The sequence below is a fragment of the Dendrobates tinctorius genome, unplaced genomic scaffold (assembly GCF_039654945.1).
Source record: "Dendrobates tinctorius isolate UK_male_01 unplaced genomic scaffold, ASM3965494v1 ptg000224l, whole genome shotgun sequence".
NCBI classification, from domain to species: domain Eukaryota; kingdom Metazoa; phylum Chordata; class Amphibia; order Anura; family Dendrobatidae; genus Dendrobates; species Dendrobates tinctorius.
The window spans coordinates 9,503,558-9,531,040 of record NW_027361891.1 but is presented as its reverse complement, the minus strand read 5'-3'; the positions used below and the strand labels follow the sequence as shown (position 1 = coordinate 9,531,040).

At 44.9% G+C, this 27,483-nt stretch overlaps 1 protein-coding gene across 5 annotated transcripts in view; it reads right to left on the bottom strand.

Moving 5' to 3' along the window:
* The window catches only part of MYRFL (myelin regulatory factor like), a 266,624-nt gene extending 240,923 nt beyond the window's left edge, over positions 1 to 25,701 (bottom strand). For all 5 annotated transcript variants that reach the window (XM_073555517.1, XM_073555518.1, XM_073555519.1 and 2 more), the window contains exon 1: positions 25,362 to 25,701. In XM_073555517.1, the coding sequence (XP_073411618.1) occupies positions 25,362 to 25,416 (55 nt within the window). In that variant the 5' untranslated portion in view covers positions 25,417 to 25,701. The remainder of the gene's footprint in view (positions 1 to 25,361) is intronic.
* Between the last annotated feature and the right edge of the window lie 1,782 nt (positions 25,702 to 27,483).

Sequence of the window (27,483 nt, the reverse complement as noted above, 5' to 3'; positions counted from 1 at the left end):
TTGTAAGGGGGTGAGATACTATGTCCTTCTTGCTCCCCTTCCTCTATTTGCCTTTGATTTAATATGTACATATTCAGTGGTGGGATTCAAATTTTTAACAACAGGTTCTGTGTTTGTGTGTAGGAAAACCACCCCCATTTTAAGCCACACCCATTTTAAGGTACACCCATTAATAAGCCACACCAATTTACACGCACCTTTTCCTCAAACATATACAAGAAGGGGCGCAGTCAAACAGTTGAAAAAAAAATAAATTGGAATGAGATCAGAACAGTGCACATTCTGGCCAGCGGCTCTCCTGACCTGAGTGTGACAGCTGCATATATTTCTATGCAGCTGTCTCACTTGACTGTCCGGCTGGCTAGGCTGTGCATTACATGTCTGCGTCCTAATGGAAATTAAAAGTAAAAATCACCATACCCTTCCTGCAAACTGGTGTTACTCAAGTCCCATCTATGTCAAACAATCATGATTTTAATTGCAGAGTTAAATTGGCATATTTCCACAACTAGAACACCACAAAAAGAATGGTTTGTGAAAATATCACAACCACAAGTATAATCGACAGAGTAATAATAATTTATTAATGTATAGTACTTATAAAATCACATCAGAACTACAAAGTGCCAAATCCCCAATAGGCAGGCAAAGGTCCCCAATAGGCAGCATTGTTCCCTAACAGGCAGCACAGGTCCCCAATAGGCAGCATTGTTCCCTATAGGCAGCACACGTCCCCAATAGGCAGCACAGGTCCCCAAAAGGCAGTCACAGGTCCCCAATAGGCAGCATTGTTCCCTATAGGCAGCACATGTCCCCAATAGGCAGGCACAGGTCCCCAATAGGCAGCATTGTTCCCTAATAGGCAGCACAGGTCCCCAATAGGCAGCATTGTTCCCTAATAGGCAGCACAGGTCCCCAATAGTAAACCGAATCAAAAGAAAGACCCGAATTTTTGGTCAAAAAATGTAAAAATTAAATAAAATATATAAATAATAAAAAAGTCATAAAACAGATATAAGATTAAAATACCTTTATTGAGTAATAGTAATACAAATATATATAAAAAAGATGTGTGCTCAAAAGAATTTTATATAAAAATTTTTTGAGCACACATCTTTTTTATATATATTTGTATTACTATTACTCAATAAAGGTATTTTAATCTTATATCCGTTTTATGACTTTTATTATTTATATATTTTATTTAATTTTTACATTTTTTGACCAAAAATTCGGGTCTTTCTTTTGATTCGGTTTACAAATCTTTTCTCGAATGGTCTACCATTCTTCCAGTGGCACACACTTATACACGTTGAAAAAGGTATATTAATGGAATTATAACCATTTTATTATTTATTGTTATATATAAAAAAAATTTTTTTTTTTTTTTTTTTTTCTTTCTTTTCACGTGTTTTTTGTGGTATTGCTTCAAAATCAGGTTAATTTGAGGTCCCCAATAGGCAGCATTGTTCCCTAATAGGCAGCACAGGTCACCAATAGGCAGGCACAGGTCCCCAATAGGCAGCACAGGTCCCCAATAGGCAGCATTGTTCCCTATAGGCAGCATTGTTCCCTATAGGCAGCACACGTCCCCAATAGGCAGCACACGTCCCCAAAAGGCAGGCACAGGTCCCCAATAGGCAGCACAGTGCTGCACAGGTCCCCAATAGGCAGGCACAGGTCCCCAATAGGCAGTACAGGTCCCCAATAGGCAGCACAGGTCCCCACCGCCAATTATAGCCGCACTGCGCCACAGGAATCAGTGCACTGGCAGCGGGGGACGCCGGGGTGTGCTGTGCTGCTCTGTCCAGTAGTCAGCAGACAGAGCAGCACGTCAAGTATCAATGCACACGCGGTATCCGGCAGGAAGCAGAGCAAGAGTCCTCCTCCTCTGCTTGCCTGCAGGCAGCGCCGCCAGCAACATCAGAGGACCGGATTGCGGCTCTGGATCTCCCCGGTTCGGGGAACCGGCTGCTTTTTTAACAACCGGTTCCACTGAACCGGGGAGAACCCGCTGATTCCCACCCCTGTACATATTGCTAATATTGATAATGTATATGTTGAATGCTTGCAGCACTGCTACATATAAAGATGTATTACCGCTCACCTTACTGGTTCTGCCACATATATAATGTGTTTCCATGTTTTAGAGTCTGCATTCCTTAGAGCTACACTGTATATAATATAAAGTGATGAGCATTGATGTTCATGTGTAGTATAGGGTAAGTAAGAGCATTCTTTTGGGGACATTAGAGGAGGGCACTTTAGTAGAAAGTTCTTATACATAGTATAAGTGTAGTTCTGTTGTGGGCCACTAGATGGGGGCATACTAGTGGACTTTATAGGTATAGCTGATAGGATGTCTATAGAGGGTTAATTGTAGGAGGGGCTGCTGGGTAGTAAGAGAGAAATTTGTAGGAAGTTAAGTCAGATAGGGCCATGGTGTCTTTGTGTCCACATGGGCTATAGACCCAGGACAGCTTGGCAGCCATGCAACATTAAAGTGCTGCAGCCCACGTTACCCACAGCCACTGTGTGTCACAGCAGTGGGCCAGAATAAGAAAGGAAAGATGTGGCAACTTATTGCCTGGGCAGATGCTTTTAGGGCAGGAGTCGGTTGGGCAGATGAGATGAAAGAAGTTGGAGCTTCAATGAGATCGGTACAGGTGGGCTGGATGCTTTACCAGAGGCAACCAAACCTGGTGACTGATGATTTTGAATCTGGGGCAAAGCAGGCAGAAGGAATTGTCATCATGGCGAGGTCAGGCCAGGAAGGAACTGGGGAGCAGTCTAGGACAGTTTGGTCCCGGTGTGTACTGCACAGAAGCGACAGCCAGAAAGGGAAAGATGAGGAAACCAGCAAATGTCGTGTTGTACTAACTGTGGATGTAATGTGTGAAGTACTCAGTAAAGAAAATGTTAAATTTAACTTGGACTGTGTGTCCATTGCTGGTAGTCGCCTGAAAGAGGGACCATCGTTGCCTGGGAAGTGCCCAGAGGAAGCTGAATCTGGAGATGCAGGTATGCTGAAGAGAAGAGTACAGTTTTCTGTAGGGGAAGGACTGGACATAGATGTTGCAGTAATTCGGGTCATGACTACAGTCCTGTCTTCTGTAATGTCTGTAAGGGAGGGACATGGGGCTGGGGCATAGACATCAGAGTGCAGCTATCTGTTACTCTGAGACATGAGCGCATCACTTGATCAAGCACTAACTCCACCCAAAAAGTACTTCCTGACGCTGGCACTGGCCTTTGTGAGGATATAACCTTTCATTGCATGTGTCACAGCGTTCAGTACTGAATGCTGCATGCACATGCTAGCAGAGTAAGAAGAAATTTAAGGGCCGACAGCCATTAAAATGCAGTTGCAGGCCCGAGCACTGTGGACCCTGGGAATCTGCCTGGAGGCTGGAGAAAAGCTCAGCAAGGGCCGTAAGAAGCCCATGGGCCTGAGGTTTCCAACCCCTGGTCTATGGAAAGGCTAACTTCTTAAAGCCCCATAACCTAATGATCTACAAATACTCCCTAAAGAAGACTCATATCTGGTATTTGCAGTAACTTGTACAATAAGCTCATGCACAGGCAGTTTTATTCAGCCAATAAAAAGTTATAAATTGTGCATCACTGTAATTGTAGTGACTAGAGTTGAGCGAAACAGGTCGGCCAGATTCATAAGTCGCCGACTTATGGCAAAGTCGGGTTTCGCCGACCGAAACCCGACCACAGCGTGAAGTCGGCCATGCGGTCGGCAAAGTCGGATTTCCCAGCACGTGACTTTTTTCAGCCACTGAGCAAGGACGTACACTGTGGGCAACAAGATGACATGTGCAGCGTCTGGGGGGGGGGGGAGAGAGAGAAAGAGTTTTCGCACACTTTAAAAAAGCGCTCCGGCATGTAGGTGTCTTTACTGTCCTTAATTCCCTGCCGACTTTGCTTCCCCATTGACTTGCATTGGGTTTCGTGTTTCAGTCGGACCTTCGACTTTTCACGATAGTTGGCCGATTTCGTTTGACTCGACTTTTGAGAAAGACTCGACCCTAAAAAAGGCAAAGTCGCTCATCTCTAGTAGTGACACATACTAAAAAACTATTTCTGTATTTATCCTGAACAATGAATGTTAAAAACAGAAAACAAAAAGCAATGCCAGCGCCTTTTGTTCATCACTGCTTCAAAAAAATAAAATAAAAAAATTATCAAAATGACGTTTATGCAAAAAAAAACAACAAAAAAAAAAAAAACAGTGCTGGTCGAAATTCCAGCTTATCCCACAAAAAATAACCCCTTCACAACTCTTGGAATGCAGTAACGCAGAAAAAAAGAAAATGTGTTAATATTTAATACAATTTTATGGGAAATGGAAAAAAGAGACAATTCAGAGCAGTGATTATATTGTTGAAACATAGTAGAAAAGCAATGTAATAGCAGTTGACAGCAATTACTAACAGCATACTAAGCTCAGTTTGTTTATACAGAAAGACTATTACGATCAGGTTGACATAATAAGCTAAGGAGACATGTGTAAGGATAGGGATATGCTCCCACGATTCATTCTTTAAGGAACAAGTTTATAGTAGCAAAATGTTATGTGATGCAATGTGAACTTTGATGGATAGTGTGACTTGTGAGGTGTGTTAAAGATCTTAGTGATACGGATAGTGTGTGTAGTTTAACTTTTTTTATCTCTATTGTTAATAGTTGGGACAAGAACATATTGGGAGGGGTTGAGTTGCAGGGAAAGTGACAATTTCCATTTAGAGAGTCAGATAGGGCCTGGAGTGCATAGCAAGTGGACCTAAAGGTCCAAGGCAAGCAGTGCCGCATTTTGGTGAGTCCTCAAGTGAGAGTGTAAAAAGATGAGCCAGGACAGAGTCAGTTACCTGTACACGTTAGGGCCGGAACTATCGGGACTGTCACCAATGCTGCCAGGGGACGATTCATGTGAGTGGGGAGGACCTTTGCACTTGACAGCAGGGGACATGGGGGAGACAAAAAGGGACTAACCCGGGAACGGGAGAGATTTGGCGGGAAGGCGACAGGAGAACAAGGAGAAGGTTGACTCCATCCCCACTGCTCCGACTGCTAACGCCTCATCCTTTACTCTGCTGCGTATTGACTCACCAACAGACTGCGTCCGGACTGAGCTGCCCCCGGACGTTCCCATGCCGGTCAGATCCTTCCTGCCCCCAGTGAAAGATAGTTTTGCTCGCTCTGCTCATAGCGAGTACTTCAGAAGTTCACACTCTGCCGCGGTCTGCGGGCCTGCATGCTGTTCGTGTTCTGCGCCATCCCAGGGGAATCAACGAAAGAGACAGTTTCTACATTCCAATGTACTCAAGCCAAGCGAGTCCAGATACATCGGCATGGTCAGGAGACAGTGGATTTCGTTCCTCCATAACAGAGCCAGGAGACATTGTTCACGATCTACGACGCCGGCGCAAGATATTCCAGCCTCTCTCCAAAAAGAACTTCAAGCGATAAGTTACCTCTTTCGTACACCCTTTCCCCACAAATATTGTGTTTTTGATCAAATTCTATTGTTGTGCTCAGTGTTCCTGTGACATTTCGTTGTTGATCTTATCTCCCTGTGTGGAGTATACCTTGTATGTCAATAACCTGTATACGTAAATTCTGTTAACCCCTTCTCTGCCTCCGGCTCTTCACTGCATCCCCACGAACCTCACTCAAGAACCTTTCAAGAGGATACTAAAGTATAGGGATAGCGAGAGAGGCTTGGAGTTAACAGCTCCCCAGGTAATGGGATTGGAGAGGACTGAGTGCGAGAGAGACGAATAGATTGTCCTGTGCGGAAATTCCAGAGAGTCAGAGAGCTTGAAGCTAAGTTTGGCCATACTGGCACCCTGAGATGAAAGAAGACATGGAATCACGGGCAAGTAAAGGACTCTTGTTAAGCAGGGCTGTAAAGTTAAAACTGGGTTGTGGTGTCGTAGTCAGAAACAGTGGTCAGAGACTGTAAATAGAAAAATGAAGAAAGAAAACTGTAGAAAATGCTTTGAATTGAAAAGGAAACGTTCATAAGACTGTGTACCCTCTATCTCACAAAAGTGAGTACACCCATTTTGAGTACAGGCCATCTTTATGTAGAGAAGCAATTCATTTTTTCAGATCCTCAGAGAGTTCTTTGCCATGAGGTGCCTTGTTGAACTTCCAGTCAGAGAGTATGAAAGCGATAGCACCAAATTTATCACACCTGCTCCCCATTCACACCTGAGACTTTGTAACACTAAAGAATCACATAACACTGGGGTGGGAAAACTGCAAATTTGCCACAATTTGACCATTTTCACTTAGGGGTGTACTCACTTTTGGTTCCAGCAGTTTAGACATTAATGGCTGTGTATTAATTATAAACTCACATAGTGAGGTAGATTCTCGAATCCTAGGTCTTGGTGAGCAGCATGGACCAATGGCTATGCTCCAAAGGTTCAGTGGAACAGGTCTTAAGGGATTAAATGGGAATCAGTGAGGAATGGTAAAACAGTATGCAGGACGGCAGACAAACATGTGGTGCAAGTTGCAGAGATGAAGGAGAGCCAGGTGTACTAATACAAATTTTCTATACAAATGATAACATTAACTATCTTCTGGCAGGGAAGCAGTTAATACAAATTCAGTCTGGTATTTTTCAGAAGGGCAATGATTAATGCCAACTGTAGACATGTTTGAAGAGATGAGTTACTTTTATTGTAGAGCCTTGGAGTGAACAGGACTGAGAACAGCTGTGAAGCACTGAAAAAATATCTTGGCATGAAAGTTACCAATCATCATCTAGTACAGGGTTCCCCGACTCCAGTCCTCAAGGCCCACCAACAGATCATGTTTTCAGGATTTCCTTAGTATTGCTCCGGTGACAATTGCATCACCTGTGCAATACAAAGGAAATCCTGAAAGCATGATCTGTTGGTGGGCCTTGAGGACTGGAGTTGGGGAACCCTGATCTAGTAAACTGAACGGAGCTTGAATATAAGTCCGAGGGTCACACTTGCGAGTGCATCGCGAGTCTCTCGCATCCATACCCGGCACTCGGGACCGGACTGTGCGGCTGCATGTCTTTCTATGCAACTGAACGATCCGATCTGAACTGCCAGCGACCCCGGCCTAAAGCTGGCTGTAGCATATAAGTCAGGAGAATCAAAGACGAGGATAGACACCTGGCCAGAGCTTCACCAAGTGATTTTGACAAAATCTCCTGACTAAAGGCCCTGTCACAGCGAGATCGCGGTGTGTGACTGGGATCAGCGACCGGCCCCCCTGCCGGTTATCGCTGATCGTGCTCGATCGGCCTGGGCCGTTTTTCGATCGCTGGTCTCCCGCTGGCCAGCACGCATCGCGTGGCAGCGAGAGACCAGCGATCAGCGATGCTGGACGCTGGTTTCTAATGTAAACATCAGGTATCCAGGAGCCGCGGCTCCTGGATACCCGCTGTTTACCTTGGAAACCGGCGTGTACGCCAGTTTCCAAGGTAAACAGCGGGTATCCAGGAGCCACGGCTCCTGGATACCCGATGTTTACATTAGAAACCAGCGTCACTGGTCCTGATTGCTGGAGGGGCTGTCTTGTGACAGCTCACCAGCGATCAGCCTAACGATGTCCCAGCGATCCCATCATGTCGGATCGTTGGTGGGATCGCTGGGACATCGTAATGTGTAACGGGGCCTTAACTTGAGTAAACTGTAGACAATACTTATTACTCAAGCTCCCAAGATCTGTCAGAGCCAGCCTTAAAAGGGCTAGAGTTATGATGTCAAGAGTTTGCCAGGATACCTGAGCAACCCAGCGTGGAGCAATGCAATGGGAAGTGGCTATAGTAAAAGATAGCCAGACCCGACACCTGTCAGTGCACTCTCAGACGAGTTCAACAGAAGAAAGCATTGTTTAAATGAAATGACCTGTGCAAGATTGGAGCACTAAGATACTCTCTAGGGACATAGCAACTCTCTTTGTGACTGTATTCCTTCCAGTCTAACAAGTAGAAGTTGCTACAAACCTTACAGCAATCCATTTTTTTTGGTTGATCTCTTACTCCATGTCATAATCAGAAGCAGGAGCTTCACCTGAGTCCAGACTTACAGCAATAAATGTCTAAGGAAACACTATTCACTTCAGGAAGCTGACTCTTTGTTGTGATTGGTAGATAAAGACAAGCCTCTTGACTATACACTGTGATGAAGGAAAATTTTCCAGTTGTTTCCCTAAGAAAAATGCACCAGATGTGCTTCCCTATTTCGGAAGATTTTTTTCTCTATCACCTCCACGTGTATGTGTGGAAGTGTAGGAGGAGGGGCCCCCGCCAAGTGTCTTGGACGGAACCAAGGGGACCTTCGTCTAAGTTCCTAGGGAACCTGTTTCCGGAGAGCAGAGTTAGGGGACGGACCGCTGAGACTGACAGAACAATTGGGAGCAGAGCTGATATAAAAGGGGCGGAGGACGCCAGTCAGAGGGAGTCAGCAGAACGGGAGAGAAGGAGCAGGAGACCGTGGGAGCACCAGGGAGCAAGAACCCCGAGCAGAGACCAGAGAGGAGGACAGCGACAGGAGGGAGGCTCACGGTGGACTGCAGAGAGACGGCGCCGAGTCGACCGACAGAGAACCGCTGCTCCACTCCAACCCGCGGCCGTTGCCGCCTCACTCCAGCTCGTGGCTGCGGCCTGCCCACAGTCACCCGCGGCCGCTGCCACCTCACCCCAGCACGCAGCTGCGGCCTGTCCGCGGTTGCACACCGCCACTGCCGCTCCACTCCTGGTCGTGGCTGCGGCTTGTCCATTGCTGTTCGCAGCCGCCACCGCCTGTTAGGCGTCGGATTCCTGCAGCTACACAACAGGAATCCAGAGCCTCACATGCTGCTCTGCAGCAAGCCATTCCTGAGGCTAAGTTCCTCTGCCGCTCCACTGAACATGCTCACGAGACGATCTCCCATTGAAGGTCGGGAGTCACGTGCTCAGGTCCTTCTCCAGATCTGATTGGTCCATCTCAGAGATCTGGAAGGTCCCGGCAGCGCACAGCTATAAAAGGCCCCCATGACCGTTCGGCCATGCACTAGTATAGATTTTACTTGCTAGATGTGTGAATGGTGACGGATGTATGATTCTGGTGACTGACTCATTAAGATTCCCCTCCCTCTGATATTACGCATGTGGATAGGGAATTAGAGTAGCAGTCAGCGCCAGTCAGTGGTAAGCCTTAGGCCACTGTGCACACCGCGCCTCTACACTTGCGTCCAATTTTGCTACGCCTCACGGCACTATCGTCTAGCGGCAGTGTCCTACGCCGCGCTGCAGTTGCAGCTCTTTGGCGTCCGCAGTGGCGACGCCGCACGCACGGTAGGTCTAGACGGACGCAGTTCCTCTGCCTTGGGTCCTGCACCTGTGACCGGATACCATGTGTGCATTTACCTGAGACCTGTGACGCTAACAGGCTCAGTCTTTTGTGTTTACCTCTGCTGGCATCTCTGTGAGTAAACAGTGATTGCTTTGCGCACCTGGGTGACGTTTAACCCGTGTGCGCATTTCCGCCATATTGCTCGTCTGTCATTACTTAGCAGCAGTGTTCACACCTACTGCACGGTGGACCCTGAGCAGCGAACGCACGTTATTTATTTTATTTAGTGTGTTCCGCCGTTCCTAACACCGCCCCGCTCCAGTCTCTGGCAAGGCCCGGGCCGTCGCCTGCCGCCGATCCCCTAGTGCTGCCGCTGGCCGCGCCAGTGGTCCACCAACCGCCACTTAGCCCCGCTGCTGCCTGCCCTCGTTCAGGGGCTGCGGCCTCGGCTCTCCCGCTCCCAGGCAGTGTCTCGCTGTCTCTGCCGGGGGACATTCCTGCAAAGAACCTTTCTAGGGCCTGTTGTGCCCCTGCTTCGCCTGGGCGTTGGAACGCCCGAAGACTACGTCAGATCCTCAGCAGCTGGGCCCAGCGGCTGCGACGCTGAAGCACCATCATCCATGACGCTGAGGGACGTCAGGACGGATAACTGACACTGCATAATTAAGACCCGTAGTCGGCCATACCGCGGCCCTATATTGACAGGCCGTTGCCGGAGTAGTCGTGTGCTTACAACCTGTGTTTGCTTGCATCGAGTCCCTGCGAGGACAGTTTCTGTTATTTTGTGTGGTTGCTTAGGATAGCCCTACCGTTATCAATCCATAAAAGTTGTTACCAAAAGTACAATCCTTCTCATGGCTCGTCACTGCATCCCTCGTACCTGCCATGACCACAGAAGTATGCTCAATAGCATAAAGTGAAAAGTTGGTTGTTTATTATAAAATGTAATGAAATGGTTAGAAATGTTGGAAATATTCCGCTTTGTGGGTTGCTCTGTCATATAAATGTTCATGGATTCTGTATTTAAAATTTCTAATTGTAGATCCCACATATTTTAGATTACAACTACAGCATTCTATGATATAGACTATGTAGGGAGGTTGACCGGACCGTGGGTATCTGCATTCCGGGTCCGAAACTGAAGAGGCTTCATCCACTGTTCCCGGGGTGAAGCCTGAGTGAGGAGGACCTTCCCCTATTGCCTGGGGGAAGAACTAGTAAAGCAGACCTTCCTGCAGTCCTAGGAGGGCAGGGAGAGACAGAAAAGCGCTCGCAGCAGCAGGGGGATAAAAGGAAAATGCGCGTGAAGCGGGGCAGTCTGGCGTCGGCACAGAGCAGTACGGAGGGCATCGCAGAGAGCAGCGCGCAGAGCGGTGCGCATCATGCTCTGCTTCCCCCGCCAGAGAGTGCCAATCCGGCGACAGGCCACATAGAAGGAGCCCCCGTCGCCTGCAGAGAGAGCCTTGCAGACCTGAGCTGTGCCAGCAGAGCAGAGCCATTAGCAGAGCAGAACCGTGCACACAGCGTAGAGCTGAGCCATGTGTTGCAGCAGCGAAATAGAGGAGTGCTCCATCCGGGGAGCACCAGCCCCACACAGACCAGCGTCCGCTGTCGCCCTCCGCTAACCACGTGGACCAGAGAGAGAGAGAGACCTGCTGTGTGTGCCCAGTGACCAACATAAAGCCAGGTGCCAGATGCTTCAGGATCGTGAGTACCGTGCGTGTGCCGCATGAAAGAGACCGGGAGCAAGACCGTAACCTATACCCTGACTGTGTTAGTAAATCTCGGCCCCAGACACTTGCGACTTGACTTGACCATTGTATACTTGCAGAGCCACTTTGGGCTCATACAGGACTGTGGCCCTCACCATTGTTTAGCCACAACAGTATATGGACTAGGGGCAGTGGAAGGTACCGGAGACAGACCACTGTCACCAGAAGACAGGGTATTGTGTGCTGGAACCCATTATTAAGGACACCACGTCGACCGTTGCAGGAGCCATTTAGTTTGCAGCAGTCCTGATATTTGAACCATTGTTCTTCACCTCAAGTTATCCTATGTCTTTATGTACTGTTTGTCTCCCCTGTTTAACCCTTTACCTTCCTGCTTGGAGTATTACCCTGTAAATAAACCTGTTAACCCTTGCTCTGCTTGGGTCCCGTCACTGCATCTCGTGCTCTTGCTAGACCCTTATAATTACATGCTCAGAATTGCAATTTAGAAATATTAAATGTTTTAAGCCATTTGCACATGAAAAATTATGAGTTTTTTTTGTATATAAACATGTTTTGCATGGAAATTGACCGCATTTTAAAAAACCCTGTAAAGATAACCAATGCTGCGGACAAGATTTTCGATTAGGACAATATAAGCTTAGGGATAAAGAATTCTCAATGGTGGGGTCGCGCCTGGAGACAATACGAATACCACCACTGAGAATTGTATCCATAATTTGATCTTTACGCAAAATGGTGATGTTGCAATGCATAATATCAGATGCAGATTTAAAATAAATACTATGTATAAAGGGGTTTTACACTAAGCGATATCGCTAGCAATATCGCTAAAACGTCACTGGTTTTGTGACGTTATAGCGATATTGCTAGCGACATCGCTATGTGTGATACTTACCAACGACGGCTCCCCCGCTGTCCATCGCTGATCGCGCGAGATCGGGCGGCTCCATTTCTCGTCGTCAGCTTCCTGCTGGGCTTCCTGCTGTGTGAGACGAGCGACGCTGGACGCGGGCGGGAGGACGTCAGGATCGCTGTGTGTGAAAGGTGAGTATCGTGCGCTGCGTCGCTGTTGCATCGCTGTGAGATCTTTCTGTATGAAAGCTCACTAGCGATCATTTAGCGATGCACCAGCGATCCTGACCGGGTCGGATCGCTGGTGCATCGCTAAATGTAAAAGGGCCTTAAGAACCAAGGTGGGTTTATCGGAGATTGATGGTTTAAATGAATTAGATTGTAGTAAATGTTCTCTAGGTCTATTATCTGCTATGTTTGACGTGCATTGTAAAGTCCAATTAGGATAACACCTTTTGTTTAGACGTTGTTTAATAGATGCCTTTCATTTTATTACATCGTAAATATTTACATTTGAATCAGATCTTGGTGTAGCTGGTTTTTCACCACCATTTCCGTAAAATTTACATAAGTCTAAATAGATCCAGAAATCCAGTGACAATTGTATTCATGGGCTTCACCAGTGGAATCCATGATTTTGGTATTCTGTTATGTGCTCACCTGGTGAGAAAGATTCTCCAAGCCATAGGAGTAAGTCAGCAGCATTGACTAGAAACAATGGAGCTGGTTCTGATGGATAATATGTAGAACAGTGTGAAACAGGACAACAGAGTATCTGGAATGGCAAACAATTGAAATAGGTAGCAGAGATAATGCAGAGCTCGGTGTGCAGAAACATAGGGACAGTAACTGTATAGGAAACTGGAATTTTCCAGGCAGGGTAATGGTTAAACACAGGAATAACTTAGAAGCAGATGCAGTCTGGTATCTTCCAGCAAGGCAAATGTTACAATTATTAACATTGAAGTAAATGCAAACTGCAAGACAGGGGTGGGGAACGTCTGACCCGCGGGCCGTTATTGCCTGCAATATCATCTTGTGCGGCCCGCAGCTACTTTGCCTGTTTTTTGGCCGCGGACCCTTTAATTCTTCAGAGGTGCATGTGAACGGACGCTATGTGGCCCGGTGCCGCCCCCATCGCTCACTCAACTTATTGGCATCATAGACACCAATACAGTTGAAAGCAGTGATGGAAGAGAGAGCGTCAGACACTCCCTCTCCCATCACTCCCCCTCTGCTTGTGATTCAGTGGGCGCACGATGACGTCACTTCATCGTGTGCCACGCTGTACCTGCAGTGGAGCAGATCAGACCGGAGCAGAGCCTGGAGCAGCGCAGGGAACAAGGAGGAGGGGTAAGTATTGTGTGTGTGTGTGTGTATATGAGTACAGGGGTTGCACTATACAGTGTATTGGGGGAGCTACTAATGCACTATACTGTGTGTTGAGGGAGCTGCACTATACTGTGTGTGTTGAGAAGCTGCACTATACTGTGTGTGGGGAGAGCTGCACTATCCTGTATGTGTGGGAAGCTGCACTATACTGTGTATGGGGAGAGCTGCACTATACTGTATGTGTGGGAAGCTGCACTCTACTGTGTGTGAGGGGGAGCTGCACTCTACTGTATGTGTTGAGAAGCTGCACTATACTGTGTGTGGGGAGAGCTGCACTATCCTGTATGTGTGGGAAGCTGCACTCTACTGTGTGTGAGGGGGAGCTGCACTCTACTGTATGTGTTGAGAAGCTGCACTATACTGTGTGTGGGGAGAGCTGCACTATCCTGTATGTGTGGGAAGCTGCACTATACTGTGTGTGGGGAGAGCTGCACTATACTGTATGTGTGGGAAGAGCTGCACTATCCTGTATGTGTGGGAAGCTGCACTATACTGTGTGTGGGGAGAGCCGCACTATACTGTATGTGTGGGAAGCTGCACTCTACTGTGTGTGAGGGGGAGCTGCACTCTACTGTATGTGTTGAGAAGCTGCACTATACTGTGTGTGTGGAGAGCTGCACTATCCTGTATGTGTGGGAAGCTGCACTATACTGTGTGTGGGGAGAGCTGCACTATCCTGTATGTGTGGGAAGCTGCACTATCCTGTATGTGTGGGAAGCTGCACTATACTGTGTGTGGGGAGAGCTGCACTATACTGTATGTGTGGGAAGCTGCACTCTACTGTGTGTGAGGGGGAGCTGCACTCTACTGTGTGTGAGGGGAGTAGCTGCAAGTTATTTAAATGTTTGAATAAATATAGTTGGCTAATGTTCAAGTTAATAATTTTATATGGCGCCGAAACGCTATTATAAAATTCCAAATGTCCCTTGGCAGAAAAAAGGTTCCCCACACCTGCTGTAAGACAATGTCGTACTATGTGGAAACTTTAATTGCGTTATTTTGGAGTCATTTTCTGTGTGGGGCACATATAAAGGCCTGGGCAAGGTTATTGATGTGACTTGGTGTAAAATAAAAAACAAAGTCAGTAAAAAGGTACTCACAATTGGCAGATATGATTTATAAGCTGCAAAAATTTGCGCTCTCTCAACGGGACTAAATGGATAGAACTGCCTGTAGAAAGAAAACACCCCTTTTGGAGTGTGTTAATTAGGTAAACCACAGAGAGTAAAATAGATTTCACTGTACTAAAAGGCCAATTACACAACTATACAATCCCTTCAGCTGCTCAAGTAGATGCCAAGAGGCCAGCAAAGTGCCGCAAAAATAGATGAAAAAGCGATAATGATTTAGTGCGTTATGACCGCTCTCCTGGTAAGCCACAGCTTGCAGCACGTGTAGAGATGAACAAATGTGTTTGGAAAACGTTCACCAATGTTAAATTCGTATTAACGAGCATTTTTAGTCAAATTCGGCAAAAGTCAGTCACCGTTCAGTAAATCATTGCGCTTCCACTAATGCTTTTGTTATTACTTTAGCTATGATAGTGGTGCTATATGATGAGCGGGTGGCTAGGGGGACGAGTTTGATGAAGTGCGGGGTGTAGGTCAGAGCACCATGCGTTGCTTTTTTTCTTCCCTTAACTTTGTGTGTTGATTCCGACAACCAATCAGGGCGCAGAAACCACCCACATCATCATAACACAAGGTCTTCTGTGATTGGTTGCCGAAGTCACATGTCCCTGGCCATATAAAAAGAGGACATCTTGTTTAGCTGGTGCCATTTGCTCAGTGTCACTGTGCAGATAGGTCACTCCTGTGCTAGTGCTGAAAGTAAACTTATCCTGTGTGAAAATCAATCTTTCAGCATCAAAGTAGATTGTACAAAAACGGTGTGACAGTCTCCGGATGCTCCATTAGCTACTCCAAATAGTTTGTGCCAACACTGTTTCCGTGGCAAATCAGGACAGATTTCCACTTAAAAATCGTTAGGCATAATAGTGTTGTTCAAGCACATAATCTAAGAAAATAAATAGTGATTGTTCATTTAGTGAAAGTTGACAGACAGCTGTGGGCCTAAAGGCCCCGTTACACGTATCTATGTCCCAGCGATCCCAACAACGATCTGACGTGGATGGGATCGCTAGGACATAGGTGATCGCTGATGGGCTGTCACATAGACAGACCCACCAGCAATCAGGACCAGCGTGGTTTCCAAGGTAAACAGCGGGTAACTAAGAGCCGCACTGCTCTTAGATACCCGCTGTTTACATTGGAAACTAGCTCCCAGCGTCGCTGATCGTTGCTCTCCCGCTGCCACACACAGCGATGCGAGCTGGCCAGAGGGAGACCAACGATCAAACAATGGCCCAGGACGATCCTGCACCATCAGCGATACCCGGCAGGGGGGCCGGTCACTGATCCATGTCACACACAGCGATGTCGCTAGTTAGATCGCTGTGGCGTTACAAAATCAGCGATCTCGCTAGCGAGCTCACTGTGTGTGACGGGGCCCTAAGGCTGTGAAACATCAGGGCACAAGAGGGGATGGCTACTTACAACATGAGTGGGACAAAAGCGAGGTTGTGGTGTAAGGGGGAATAGGCTTAGGGTTTGTCATGGGTTAGATGTTAATGTGAATGAAAGCTCAACTAAACAAACACCGTCACATCCTATCCAAATTCACGATTCAATGAAGAAAATGGCACTCACCGTCTCAAACACATATCCTTTATTGTGGATTCACATGAACAAAGACAGGGAAGCTTGCTGGTGGAAACGTACTAGACGACAGCCGTTTCGCGCTACATAACACTTCTATGGGTCCTAGGTGGGGAGGAAATAAAGGATATGTGTTTGGGACGGTGAGTGCCATTTTCCTCATTGAATGGTGAATTTGGACATTGACTTAGCATTATTTCATATGTTTGGCATCCGCGTCCCTGGAGCGGATATTGCCTTGATTTCCCGGAGTTGTGCAGCTGCGCCAGTCACCTGTTTTTCTTCTTGTTTTTGCTACATCCTATCCAAAGATCACTGACAATATCTGTTACTGGCCAGCCTACCCAACTCTCTCTCTTTGGCAGGCAGCCACACAGCGGTAAACAATGTAGATAAGGCTCAGAAAGAGCATGTGATCGAGAGGATGGCAAGCCGTGCATCAAGTGGCCTCTCCACCTCAACATCACACACACAGTACAATCCTCAGAGGTGGCACCCCAATCACCTTTGTTTCCCCCAGCCCCAAAAAGCTCCAAACAGCCAACTGACTCTGGGGAACCTCAGATGGGTCATTCTGAAGAGCTGTTCACACATTGTATTCTCTAATCAGAAGAATCACAGAATCCAGAGGACGAAAGCATCTGCACCAATGCCCAAACTGTTTTCATGTTGGATCCGGGGCCAGACGAAGTAAGGTCTGAGCAGAATCCAGACCCTTGTCACCAGACATTAACCCCTTTCCAACATTGGGCATACATTTACGCTGATGTCGGACTCTCTCCCTTTGATGTGAGCTCTGGCACTGAGCCCACATATTTCCTGGCACGTCAGCTGTTTTGAACAGCTGACAAGTGTCTGGAACAGCCACATGTGGAATTGCGATCCACCCGTGGCTATTAACTCATTAAATTCTGCTGTCAAACGCTGACAGCGGAATTTAACATGCACTTCTGGGAATCGCGCCGGAAATCCACCCACCGGTGACCTCAGTCATGTGATCGCAGGTCACCGGTAAGTTGGCATGATAGCCGGAGGTCTCCTGGAGACCTCTATGGTTGTCACTGCCGGCTTGCTGTGAGCGCTGCCAAGTGGTCGGCGCTCATAGCAAGTGAGTAATTCTTCTACATTCAGGCAAACTGATCATTGCCTGTATGTAGCAGAGCCGATCGGGTTATGGCAGCTTCTAGTCTCCCATGAAGACTATTGAAGTATGCCAAAAGTTAAAAAAAAGTTTTCAAAAACATAAAAAATATAAAAGTTTAAATCACCTCCTTTCGCCCCATTCAAAATAAAACAATAAAAAAAAATCAAACACGCACATATTTGGTATCGCCGCGTTCAGAATCGCCCGATCAATAAAAAAAGGGATTAACCTGATCGCTAAACGGCATAGCGAGAAAAAAGTCAAAACGCCATAATTTAGTTTTTTTGGTCACTTTGACATTGCATTAAAATGCAATAACGGGTGATCAAAAGATTGTATCTGCACCAAAATGGTATCATTAAAAATGTCAGCTTGGCACGCGAAAAATAAGCCCTCACCCAACCTGAGATCAAGAAAAATGGAGATGCTATGGGTATCGGAAAATGGCGTAAATTATTATTATTATTTTTTTTTTTTTTTTTTTTTTTTTTTTACAAAGGTTGGAATTTTTTTCACCACTTAAATAAAAATGGACCTAGACATGTTTGGTGTCTATGAACTTGTAATGACCTGGAGAATCATAATGGCAGGTCAGTTTTTGCATTTAATGAACCTAGTAAAAAAGCCAAACAAAAAACCAGTGTGGGATTGCACTTTTTTTTGCAATTTCACAGCACTTGGATTGTTTTTCCCCCATTTTCTAGTACACGACTTTGCAAAACCAACAGTATTTTTCAAAAGTACAACTTGTCCCACAAAAAATAAGCTCTCCCATGTCCATATTGACTGAAAAATAAAAAAGTTATGGCTCTAAGAAAAAGGGGAGTAAAAAACGGAAAAAACGAAAACGCAAAAACTAAAATACCTGGGGTTAGCCACCAAGGGTGGAGATGATCCTGATGAGACTCAGATACCAAAGGTGCACGGAAGAAGAAGAGGCTGACCCTCAGGGTGAGGAGTATGAGAACAGAGAGAATGATTATGAGGTTGTAGATCCCAAGGTATGCAGCGGAGTAGCTTAGCAGAGGAGGTGGAGGAAGAGGAAGATGAGGAGGTTACGTTGCAACTTCCCACACAGACACGAAGTGACACAACCACAACAAGCGATACATCCTCAGCCCCAACTCTGCCTGTGGCCAACATCGGTCGCGAGTGTGCAGTTTTCAGGGGCAAGGGTTGCCTGCTCTAGACATTTTTTGAGACTGCATAGGGTGACCAAACGTGTTCTGTCAAATTTGCAAAAAAAAACACAGAGGCAAAATGGCAATTTGGCAACTATATGCATGAACCGTCACATGCACGATCAACATGTCTTAGTGTGGGAATCTCACTGCTCTAAAATGCGGACTAGCGGGCCTCGCCAACCACCGGCTGTCCCATCAACCCCTTCTGCTACTTCTTCCTCATCTGTTACCATTCCAAGTCTTCACACACAGGTATCCGGCCGCAGAAACTCCACTTGCTTACCCACCACAGTCTGGGTGAGTGACAGACTGTCAGCTGTTGTGGAAGTAGACCTGACTGCTGCTTTTATGCTACCTAGCACAACATCTTTCTCAATCCACCATAACATTTCTGCCTGCATCTCACTCATAGTTGTGATCACTTAAAAGAATGTTTCCTCCTACAAATGGCAAAGCTAAGAGCTTGAACTGCACTATCTCCAATTTGTTGGCCATGGAAATGCTGCCTTTCTGCCAGGTTAAAGGCGGTTTCCGAAAGTTCATGACCATCGCGGTCCCCAGTACCAGTTGCCCAGTCGCTATTACTTTTCAAAGAAAGCTGTGCCTGGGCCACACCAGCATGTCGCTGACATCACCCATTTCCTGAAAAAAATCTATGTCTGCCAGGGTGCATTTCACCACTGACACCTGGACGAGCAAACATGGGCAGGAGTGCTAGATCTCGTTGACAGAACACTGTGTGACTCTGGTGGCTGTAGGGGCAGGCAGTCAAGGGGCTTCTCCACAAGTCTTTGAATCCTCAAGGGGCGGGACAAACCTCTATCTAAGGGTACCGTTTACACTTAGCGATGCACCAGCGATCCCGACAACGATATGGATCGCTGGTGCATCGCTAAGTGGTCGCTAGTGAGCGACCACACAGGCAGATCTCACCAGCGACATCGCTGGGGTCAGGGGTCGCTACTTACCTGTCAGACGAAGCGATCCTGACGTCCTCCCGCCCGCGTCCACGTGTCGCTCGTCGGCGCCACAGGAAGCGCCCGACGAGAAATGGTCCAGGACGTTCTCGCGCGACCAGCGATAATTAGCGGGGGAGCCGGTCGGAGGTATCACATGTAGCGATATTGCTAGCAATATCGCTGCTACGTCACAAAATCGGTGACTTTACAGCGATATTGCTATGTGTAACGGGGGCTTAACAGTTCCTCCACTGTGTCTGCCTCCACCTTCTCTAGGGCCTCCACATGTGTCCTCAACCTCTCCCTTAATCAGTCACGCATTCCAACAGTGCATATAGAATCTCTACCACCTTCATACTGTGCAGCCATGGCTCACCGCAATCAGGCAGTGTTTAAATTAATATACTTTGGAGAATGCAGTCACACAGCTCAATAGTTGTGGACAGGTATCCAGGCAGAGTTAGAGAAATGACTGTCTCAACTAAACCTGGAGCCAGGGAATGCAGTGTGCGATAACACTCCAAACCTGGTGTCGGCCCTATGCCGTGGTAACCTCCCACACGTGCCTTGCATAGCTCACATCCTTGAACTGATGGTACAGCAATTTCTATGCCACTATCTCGGCATGAATGATCTGCTGCAGAAAGTACAGTTGCTGTGTTCTCACATCCAACGATTGCACCCCACAGGTCATGGAACTGCATCTCTTCAGAGGTCTTTTGGCCTACCAGTTAACCGTTTGATTACCGATGTTCTGATACAGTGGACTTCCACTCTGCACAAGTTGCAGCTGCTGTGGCTTAGCAATGAGCCCTGATGCAGTATGTCATTTTGCATAGCCCAGGCCAACACAGTCCAGATGTTTTGCAAATCACGCTTGCGGAGTGGGCATCGGTGATGGACCTCTGCACCCTTCTGCACAGTTTAGAAATAGCTACTAAGATGGTTAGTGCTGACAATGCAGTCATTAGCATCACTATTCCGGTCATCTATATGCTGGAGCACACTTTGAATAATCAGAGAGGAGGTGGTGGTCACAAAAGGAAGAGGAGGATGCAGAAGGGATACCAATATCGCTAATGTCCGGACTAATGGTATCCATAGGTGGATGCCATAGGAGGGTATCTTATAGCGATTAAGGGGGGCTCATAGTACCAGATAAACTGTTACTGAAGATGCAGAAGGCAAAGAACATGATGCCTGTATTATTAGGGTTAGAAATTGTGCTGACAACTGTTTGCCACTCTGTTAGATCCAGGGTAAAAGAGTAAATTTAGCCAGATGCTTCTTCCCCTCCTGGATATGGATGCGCGCATCCTGGAGTATTGAAATACACTTGTAGAAAATCTTAAGAGTGGTTTTCCCCAAGACAGCAGTGAGGCACTAAGTGTGCATCCCAGTTGTAGACATCCAAACACAGGAACGTCAAGGCTTCATCGCCAAAACATTAGCAGCAGCGTAAGTGGCAGTACCAATTTCTGCGAGTCATTTAACACATTTTTTAGGCCATTCTGTGAAACCAGCACAACAGCATACAAGTCTGGAGAGGAGAGTGCAGGAATATCTGGAACTCAATATCAATTCCATGGGGGGGGGGGGGGATGGCTTGGACCCTTTTACATTTCGTTCTTCAAAAATGGAAGGGTGGCCTGAGCTCGCCTGACAACCCTTGGAGGTTTTGTCATGTCCGGCAGCCACCGTTCTCAGAACATGTCTTCAGCGCTGCTGGTGGTGTCCTGACAGACAAGCGTAGCCAACTGTTTTCTTAAAGTGTAGGCCGCCTAATTTTCATTAAAATGAACAAGTCATGGATCTCATTATTTTTGTAGCCCAGTTGCAGATTGGGGAGGCTAGGTGATTGTGTAGTTTTTAGTGTCATGTACTGATCTTGCATCATTGCAGTCTGTGCCATCTTTGTGGTGTCTTCTGTGCCTGTTGTTGCTACTGCTGCTGATGTTAGAAACAATTTTTTGAAATGTGGAGACTCCCAGAGGAGGTATCCCAGACAGTCAATTACCTGTGTTACTATTCTTACATTTTTCTATGAATAGTAGTCTATAAAACTGATTTTTGTGCCATAGAGTATGGCTGGAATAAAAAAAAAAAAAAAACACTGTAGGCGTTGCATGAGGTCTCCCAGCTAAGAAAGCTTACACCGCTCCCTTAACCACGAGGTCCTCATTAAAACTTTAATTCCAAGCTGTAAATACTTGGACCTGACCCTGATACCTCATGCATGGCCCATGGCTGACTGCTGCTGTGCCATTTGCAAATTTCTACTGCGGAACAATTGATGCCACTTTTCCTGGTGTTTGTCCCTAATTTTAGCTGTTTGGGAAGCTTTTTGTCCCATTAAGGTGTTGTCTATGCTTTTGGTTTTGTCTTCCATTGAATCTAATGGATTCGGGTATGTTCGTCGAACCATTCGGCAAACTGTTCAGTGAATCTGAACTGAACCAAACCTTGAAATGTTCGCTTATCTCTAGTGCAGACATACAGAAAACGCTAGCAGTCAGCGTGAGACTTAACTCCAAAGGGTAAATGAACCAACCAGATTAATACATTTAAAATCAATAAAAGGCGAGAATAAAAATAAGTTGATGTAATCTGTTTAGTTTACATAATACAAATATCACAGGAATAACCAAGCATTCATTAAATATTCCATTGCAGCAGACAAATACCATCAAGGTGTTTGGGACAACCGTCCGTTCACAACTCATTATTCCGATGTGCAGTCCGGTGAAGATAAAAGCTTCAGTGAGCTATACCTAGGAAGCGTCAAGCATAAGTACACGCTGCAGTGCTCAGGTAGTCCCGGTCGGTGACGAACCTGACACTCGGTTGTGCGTTTCGAAGCAAATGGCGTGTGACGTCACGATCTTCACGAGGTATAGATGCCTACAGACATCGTGCTAATCCTTACGGATTTCGAAAACTGGTTTCATTCATAGAAAGTGAATATTTCTGCTACATACAGGCAATCTCATCATCGCCTGTATGTAGCAGAGCCGATTGGATTATGGCAGCTTCTATTCTCCCATGGAGACTATTGAAGCATTCCAAAAGTTAAAAAAAAATGCTTTTAAAAATATTTTAAAATATAGAGTTTAAATCACCCCATTCAAAAGAAAATGAAAAAATCAAACATACACATATTTAGTATTGCCGAGTTCAGAATCGTCTGATCAATATAAAATAAAATAACCTGATTGCTAAACGGCGTTGTGACAAAAAATAGTCAAAATGCCAGAATTATTTTGTTTGGGTCGCCACAACATTGCATTTGCATTAAAATGCAATAACAGGCAATCAAAAGATTGCATCTGCACCAAAATGATATCAATGAAAACGTCAGCTTAGCATGCAAAAAATAAGCCCTCACCCAACCAAAGATGATGAAAAATGGAGACGCTATGGGTATCGGAAAATGGCACATTTTTTCTTTTTTTAACAAAGTTTGGAATTTTTTTTTCACCACTTAAGTAAAAAAGAACCTAGGCATGTTTGGTGTCTATGAATTCATAATTAACTGGAAAAACATAATGGCAGGTCAGTTTTAGCATTTAGTGAACATGATAAAAAAAACAAAAAAACTGATTGCACATTTTTTGCAATTTCACCGCACTTGGAATTTTTTTCCTGTTTTACAGTACACGATATGTAACCAATGTTGTCATTCAAAAGTACAACTCATCCCACAAAAAACAAGCCCTCACATGGGCCATTTTGACCAAAATATAAAAAGTTATGGCTCTGGGAAGAAGGAGCAAAAAATGAAAATGCAAAACCAAAAATACCTCTGGTCGTTAAGGGATTAAAACTGCAACCCCAAAAAGGAAAAGTCAGGGAACTATGGAAATCACAGGATCAAAAGATGGAGGAGTACAGCTACAGTACATTATGCCACCCCACACCATAATCCCAGGAGTAGAACCTGTGTGACTTTCTCATGAAAGCCTCTTCATGGCATTGCTCACATGGTCTCAAGATCAGTCTGTCCTTCATCGTGACCCAAAACAAAAGCAGGATACATCGCTAGAGAGGATAGATTTCCATTACAGCATCCGTCCTCCAGTTACACTTACAGCTGACACAGATTTCTTCGTGGAACTCCCAAGCATCCAAGGTGCCATTTTTCAACACAACAATGACAGTCCACATATTGCCTGTGATACTGTGAATGATATGCTACCATTGCCTGCAGCGGCTTCCTCATCAAGCACATCTGAGATATCAGTGGTTGGCAATTGCAAAGGGATCCGCCAGCAGCAGATCTTGATGATTTTAATGCCCAAGCTCTATTATTGCAGCAAAACATTCCTCAGACACTCAATAATTGCACTGCTAGCCTAAGGCATGCTTATGCGTATTTCTGCACATGGTGCTCATATTTTACACAGTAGAAAGCAGGATGATTTGAAAAGGTTTCAATTTTTCATCATTTGCATAAGAATAACAGGTCTTTCAACCTTGAGATTTCCATAATTCAACAACACACGATATATGATATTTATCTCATATGTGTGCACTACAATATATTTTAGATTCTATTTTATACGCACAGTGCTGTACAAAAGTTTTAGGGTGGTGTAGAGAAATATGCTGCAAAGCAATAATGATTTTAAAAAGTGTTAGTTTAGTTTTATAAATTAGCAAAATGCAAAAAGAACAAACAAATGTAATTAATTCAAAGTCAATAATTGGAGTGACCGTCCTTTGTCAAAGTTTTCCACAATTTTTGAAGGAACTCGGCAGGGAGGCTGTTCCAAACATCTTTGAGAACTAACCACAGATCTCCTGCCAATGTAAGCTTATTTAAATCTGCATACACAAATGTATAAAATCAACAAATCAACAATATAGGTAGTAAACATCTGATCACTAAGGGCTCCTCCACTGGAACCACCACTGTCTCTAGAACGGGCATACCAAGCCTCGCGTTCTTCCTCATTGCATGACTGCTATGAGCACTTTGAATGAAATGGTTGTCACTTAAGAGTCTGGTCACTACATTTAATATCTATGGGGCAGATTAACAATCCAACTAAAATACATAACTGGCTATCTGTCTCAAAAATAATGAATCAAGCACACATTGAATCGAGGAATATGCATGACCACTTTCCCATCCAAACGTCTGTGGTTATGCAGTGAGAAGAAACAGAGGGCTTAAGATCCCCATACATTAGCCTAAATTCAAATTGGACTAGAATCTATACTGTTTTAGTCCAACCAACTAAATTTAATGCACATTTGGTTTATAGAGAATCAATTTGGTTATCCAATTGGTGCTGAAGATTAGACGGCTGACCATATCAGTAGACATGTTGCAATATTTTTACCATGCAACTTGCAGAGGTGTAACACATTGAATCCGTAAGCTTTATATGTATGGACACACTTTTTTTTTGTTTTATTAAACCAAGAAAGATTTTGGAATGTACCAATACGTGAAAAAAAATTACAAATCTGTTTTCCTTGCATGATTATGTTCTGTAATGATAAAGATGTTCCTGTAATCGAATATTGTACATTGGTTGAAATAAAGTCTGTAAAAATATGCACCACATTTGGTTAGTGTCCCATATTAAAACAAATTAGCTTTATAGGCTTTGTTCACTCTCCATTCAGTTGCAATTTTGTTGCTTTTTAATAGCAAAAATTATTGAATAATCTGCGAGGACTTCAGTAAAGGTCATTGGTATGTGGTATACATTACACGCACACACGGTACAAATTTTCTCTAGTAAGTTGTTAAAAAAATCCGTATTGGATAACTACTTTAAGTATAATATAAATTCATACGTCTGAGAGCTTTCTAATGATAGACCCTTCTAAAACAGCAAATTGTCCTTGGTCTAGTAAAAATATATCTGGTTAAATGTATAAATGCAATGATTTACTTTAGCGGGGCTATCTGTAAATTTTGGGGAATTATTATAGAAGGGGCAAGCTAAATGCTGAAAGGTCAATGTTATTTTACCATCAGATATACTTGAAGAAAGATTACAACACAGAAATGTTCAAGACAACAGTTACCTTCGAAAAATAGCTGCAATGCCTCATTTTCCCCTATTACATCCAACCGGTCCATGGCAGTTGTTTGAACAAAATACTAAGAAAAGCATAAATCCTGGACAGCTTTGCTAGGCCATACTTCCTGGTGAGAATGCATTACCCTTAGTCGTAGATTTTTTTGTAGTACAGAATAGCAGAAAAAAACTGCCTGGGTCCACTTTGTTTACATGCTTCATATCCACCAGAAAGTTATTTTGAGAAAATTCACAAATGACAGAATATCCTGAATATTAGTTGGAAGATTCAACCTTTAACTAAGCAGCAGATGAGACCATGACCATCCCTTCCTGGTTCTAGAGACCTTTGCTCTACGAACTGAGCACAGCACATGCGCAGACACAAGAGTAATAACCATTAATTCTTATCTAACGTTTGTCTTTCCATGCAGCAAAAATATTTTTACAATGTCTGCAATCAACGACTGTGATACGCCTCTCTGGATATTATTTAGATGACACAGCAGCAAGATGATGGTAAAAGGAGTTTTGAGATCTACTGAACCAGAATAATTACTTTAGGCCAGTCTTACTCATCTAACATACAAAGTCAGAGGGAATTTCTTCTGACCGGAACACTTCAGCCTTATATGTCTAGAAGGCTGTTGACTTCATATCAGGAGACTTGTGGCACATCCAGACCATACTCTGACCTTGAAAGTTAGCTGTGTGATACTGTCAACTTAGAAGGGTTGATCCTACTGACAAATTCCCTTTAATATGGATGGATTCCACCTCTAAGATCCTTAGGGTACCGTTACACGTAGCGACGCACCAACGATTCCGACAACGATACGATCTGGCTAAGATCATTTGTGCATCGCTAGTAAGCAGTCATACAGGCCGATCTTCATAACGACGCATCAGCAATGTCACTAACGACCACGGCGATCGTTGGTACCGTGTCACACACTGTCTATAATAGCGACTCAGATTTTAAATAGGCGTCCTTCAACGCTATCTATATGAGTTCGGAGTCGCCAACGAGGTCGCTCGTCGTTGATAAGGTGCGTCAAACACAGTGATGCATGCTGGTCAGCGTGACGCCAGCGATCAAAAAATTATCCTGAACGTTCGCGCACGATCAGCGACATCGCAGCAGGGAGCCGGTCGTTTCCACGTGTCACACTTAGCGAGATCGCTAGCGATGTCGCTGTTGCGTCACAAAATCGTTGTCGCTTCAGCGATATCGCTAGCGATCTCGCCGTGTGTAACGGGGGCTTTAGTTATAACAAAAATAGGAGGCACCCTAAGGTTGGGGGGACCTGCACCTAAGAAGAATAGAAGAATTTTTGACCTACTGTACTTTATTTTTTGTGCAAGCCATAAATGATACAAGAGAAGCCCTTAAAGTGTGGAAGGAAGTTAGTATAGATTTTTCCCAGGAAGCAGCCATTTCAGGAAAGTATTGCTCTTTATTGGCATCAACAACAGTAATTCTAACAAATTTTTTAATAGCTTTTCTTCATGCTAGTTACGGTATATTTCCGATCCCAGTGAAACCAGCTAATCCAAATTTCTAATGGCATATTTATACGAGCCAAATCAGAGAATGAGGATTTTACACATGCTGCCAATCACCCAGGAAATGAGCAAAATACTGGTTCATCAGGTGCAACGAACTTTACAACGGCATAAAAATTATAGACAACACATCGCTCAGAGCAAACAAGTGATCTGCCTTTGATAACATGACCTCTTGTAATAAATTGTAGAATGTTTACAGTTTATTTCATTGCATTTGTATAATTTCAGGTTAAAACTTGTGCCTGTTTGGAAAGTTATATGTCATTGTTGTCAATATGAAATGGTCAGCAAAACAACACTTTTTAGATGAGCCCCTATATTTGCAGTTTTTAATTGCCTTCTTTCATACACACTGTTGTTTTGAGCTTTACCTTTGGAATGTAATTTTCCCTTTTACAGTAGAAAGTGTTGGTCTGAATAACTGCTTATCTAATTATCACATTCCTGGCATAAGTAAATGATAAGGTATAAAACAAAGAATAAGAAGCAATACATTCAAGGTTAATTTCCATGACGAAAGCCAATATTACTCCTTTACTACTCCAATGCTAGAGCAAAAA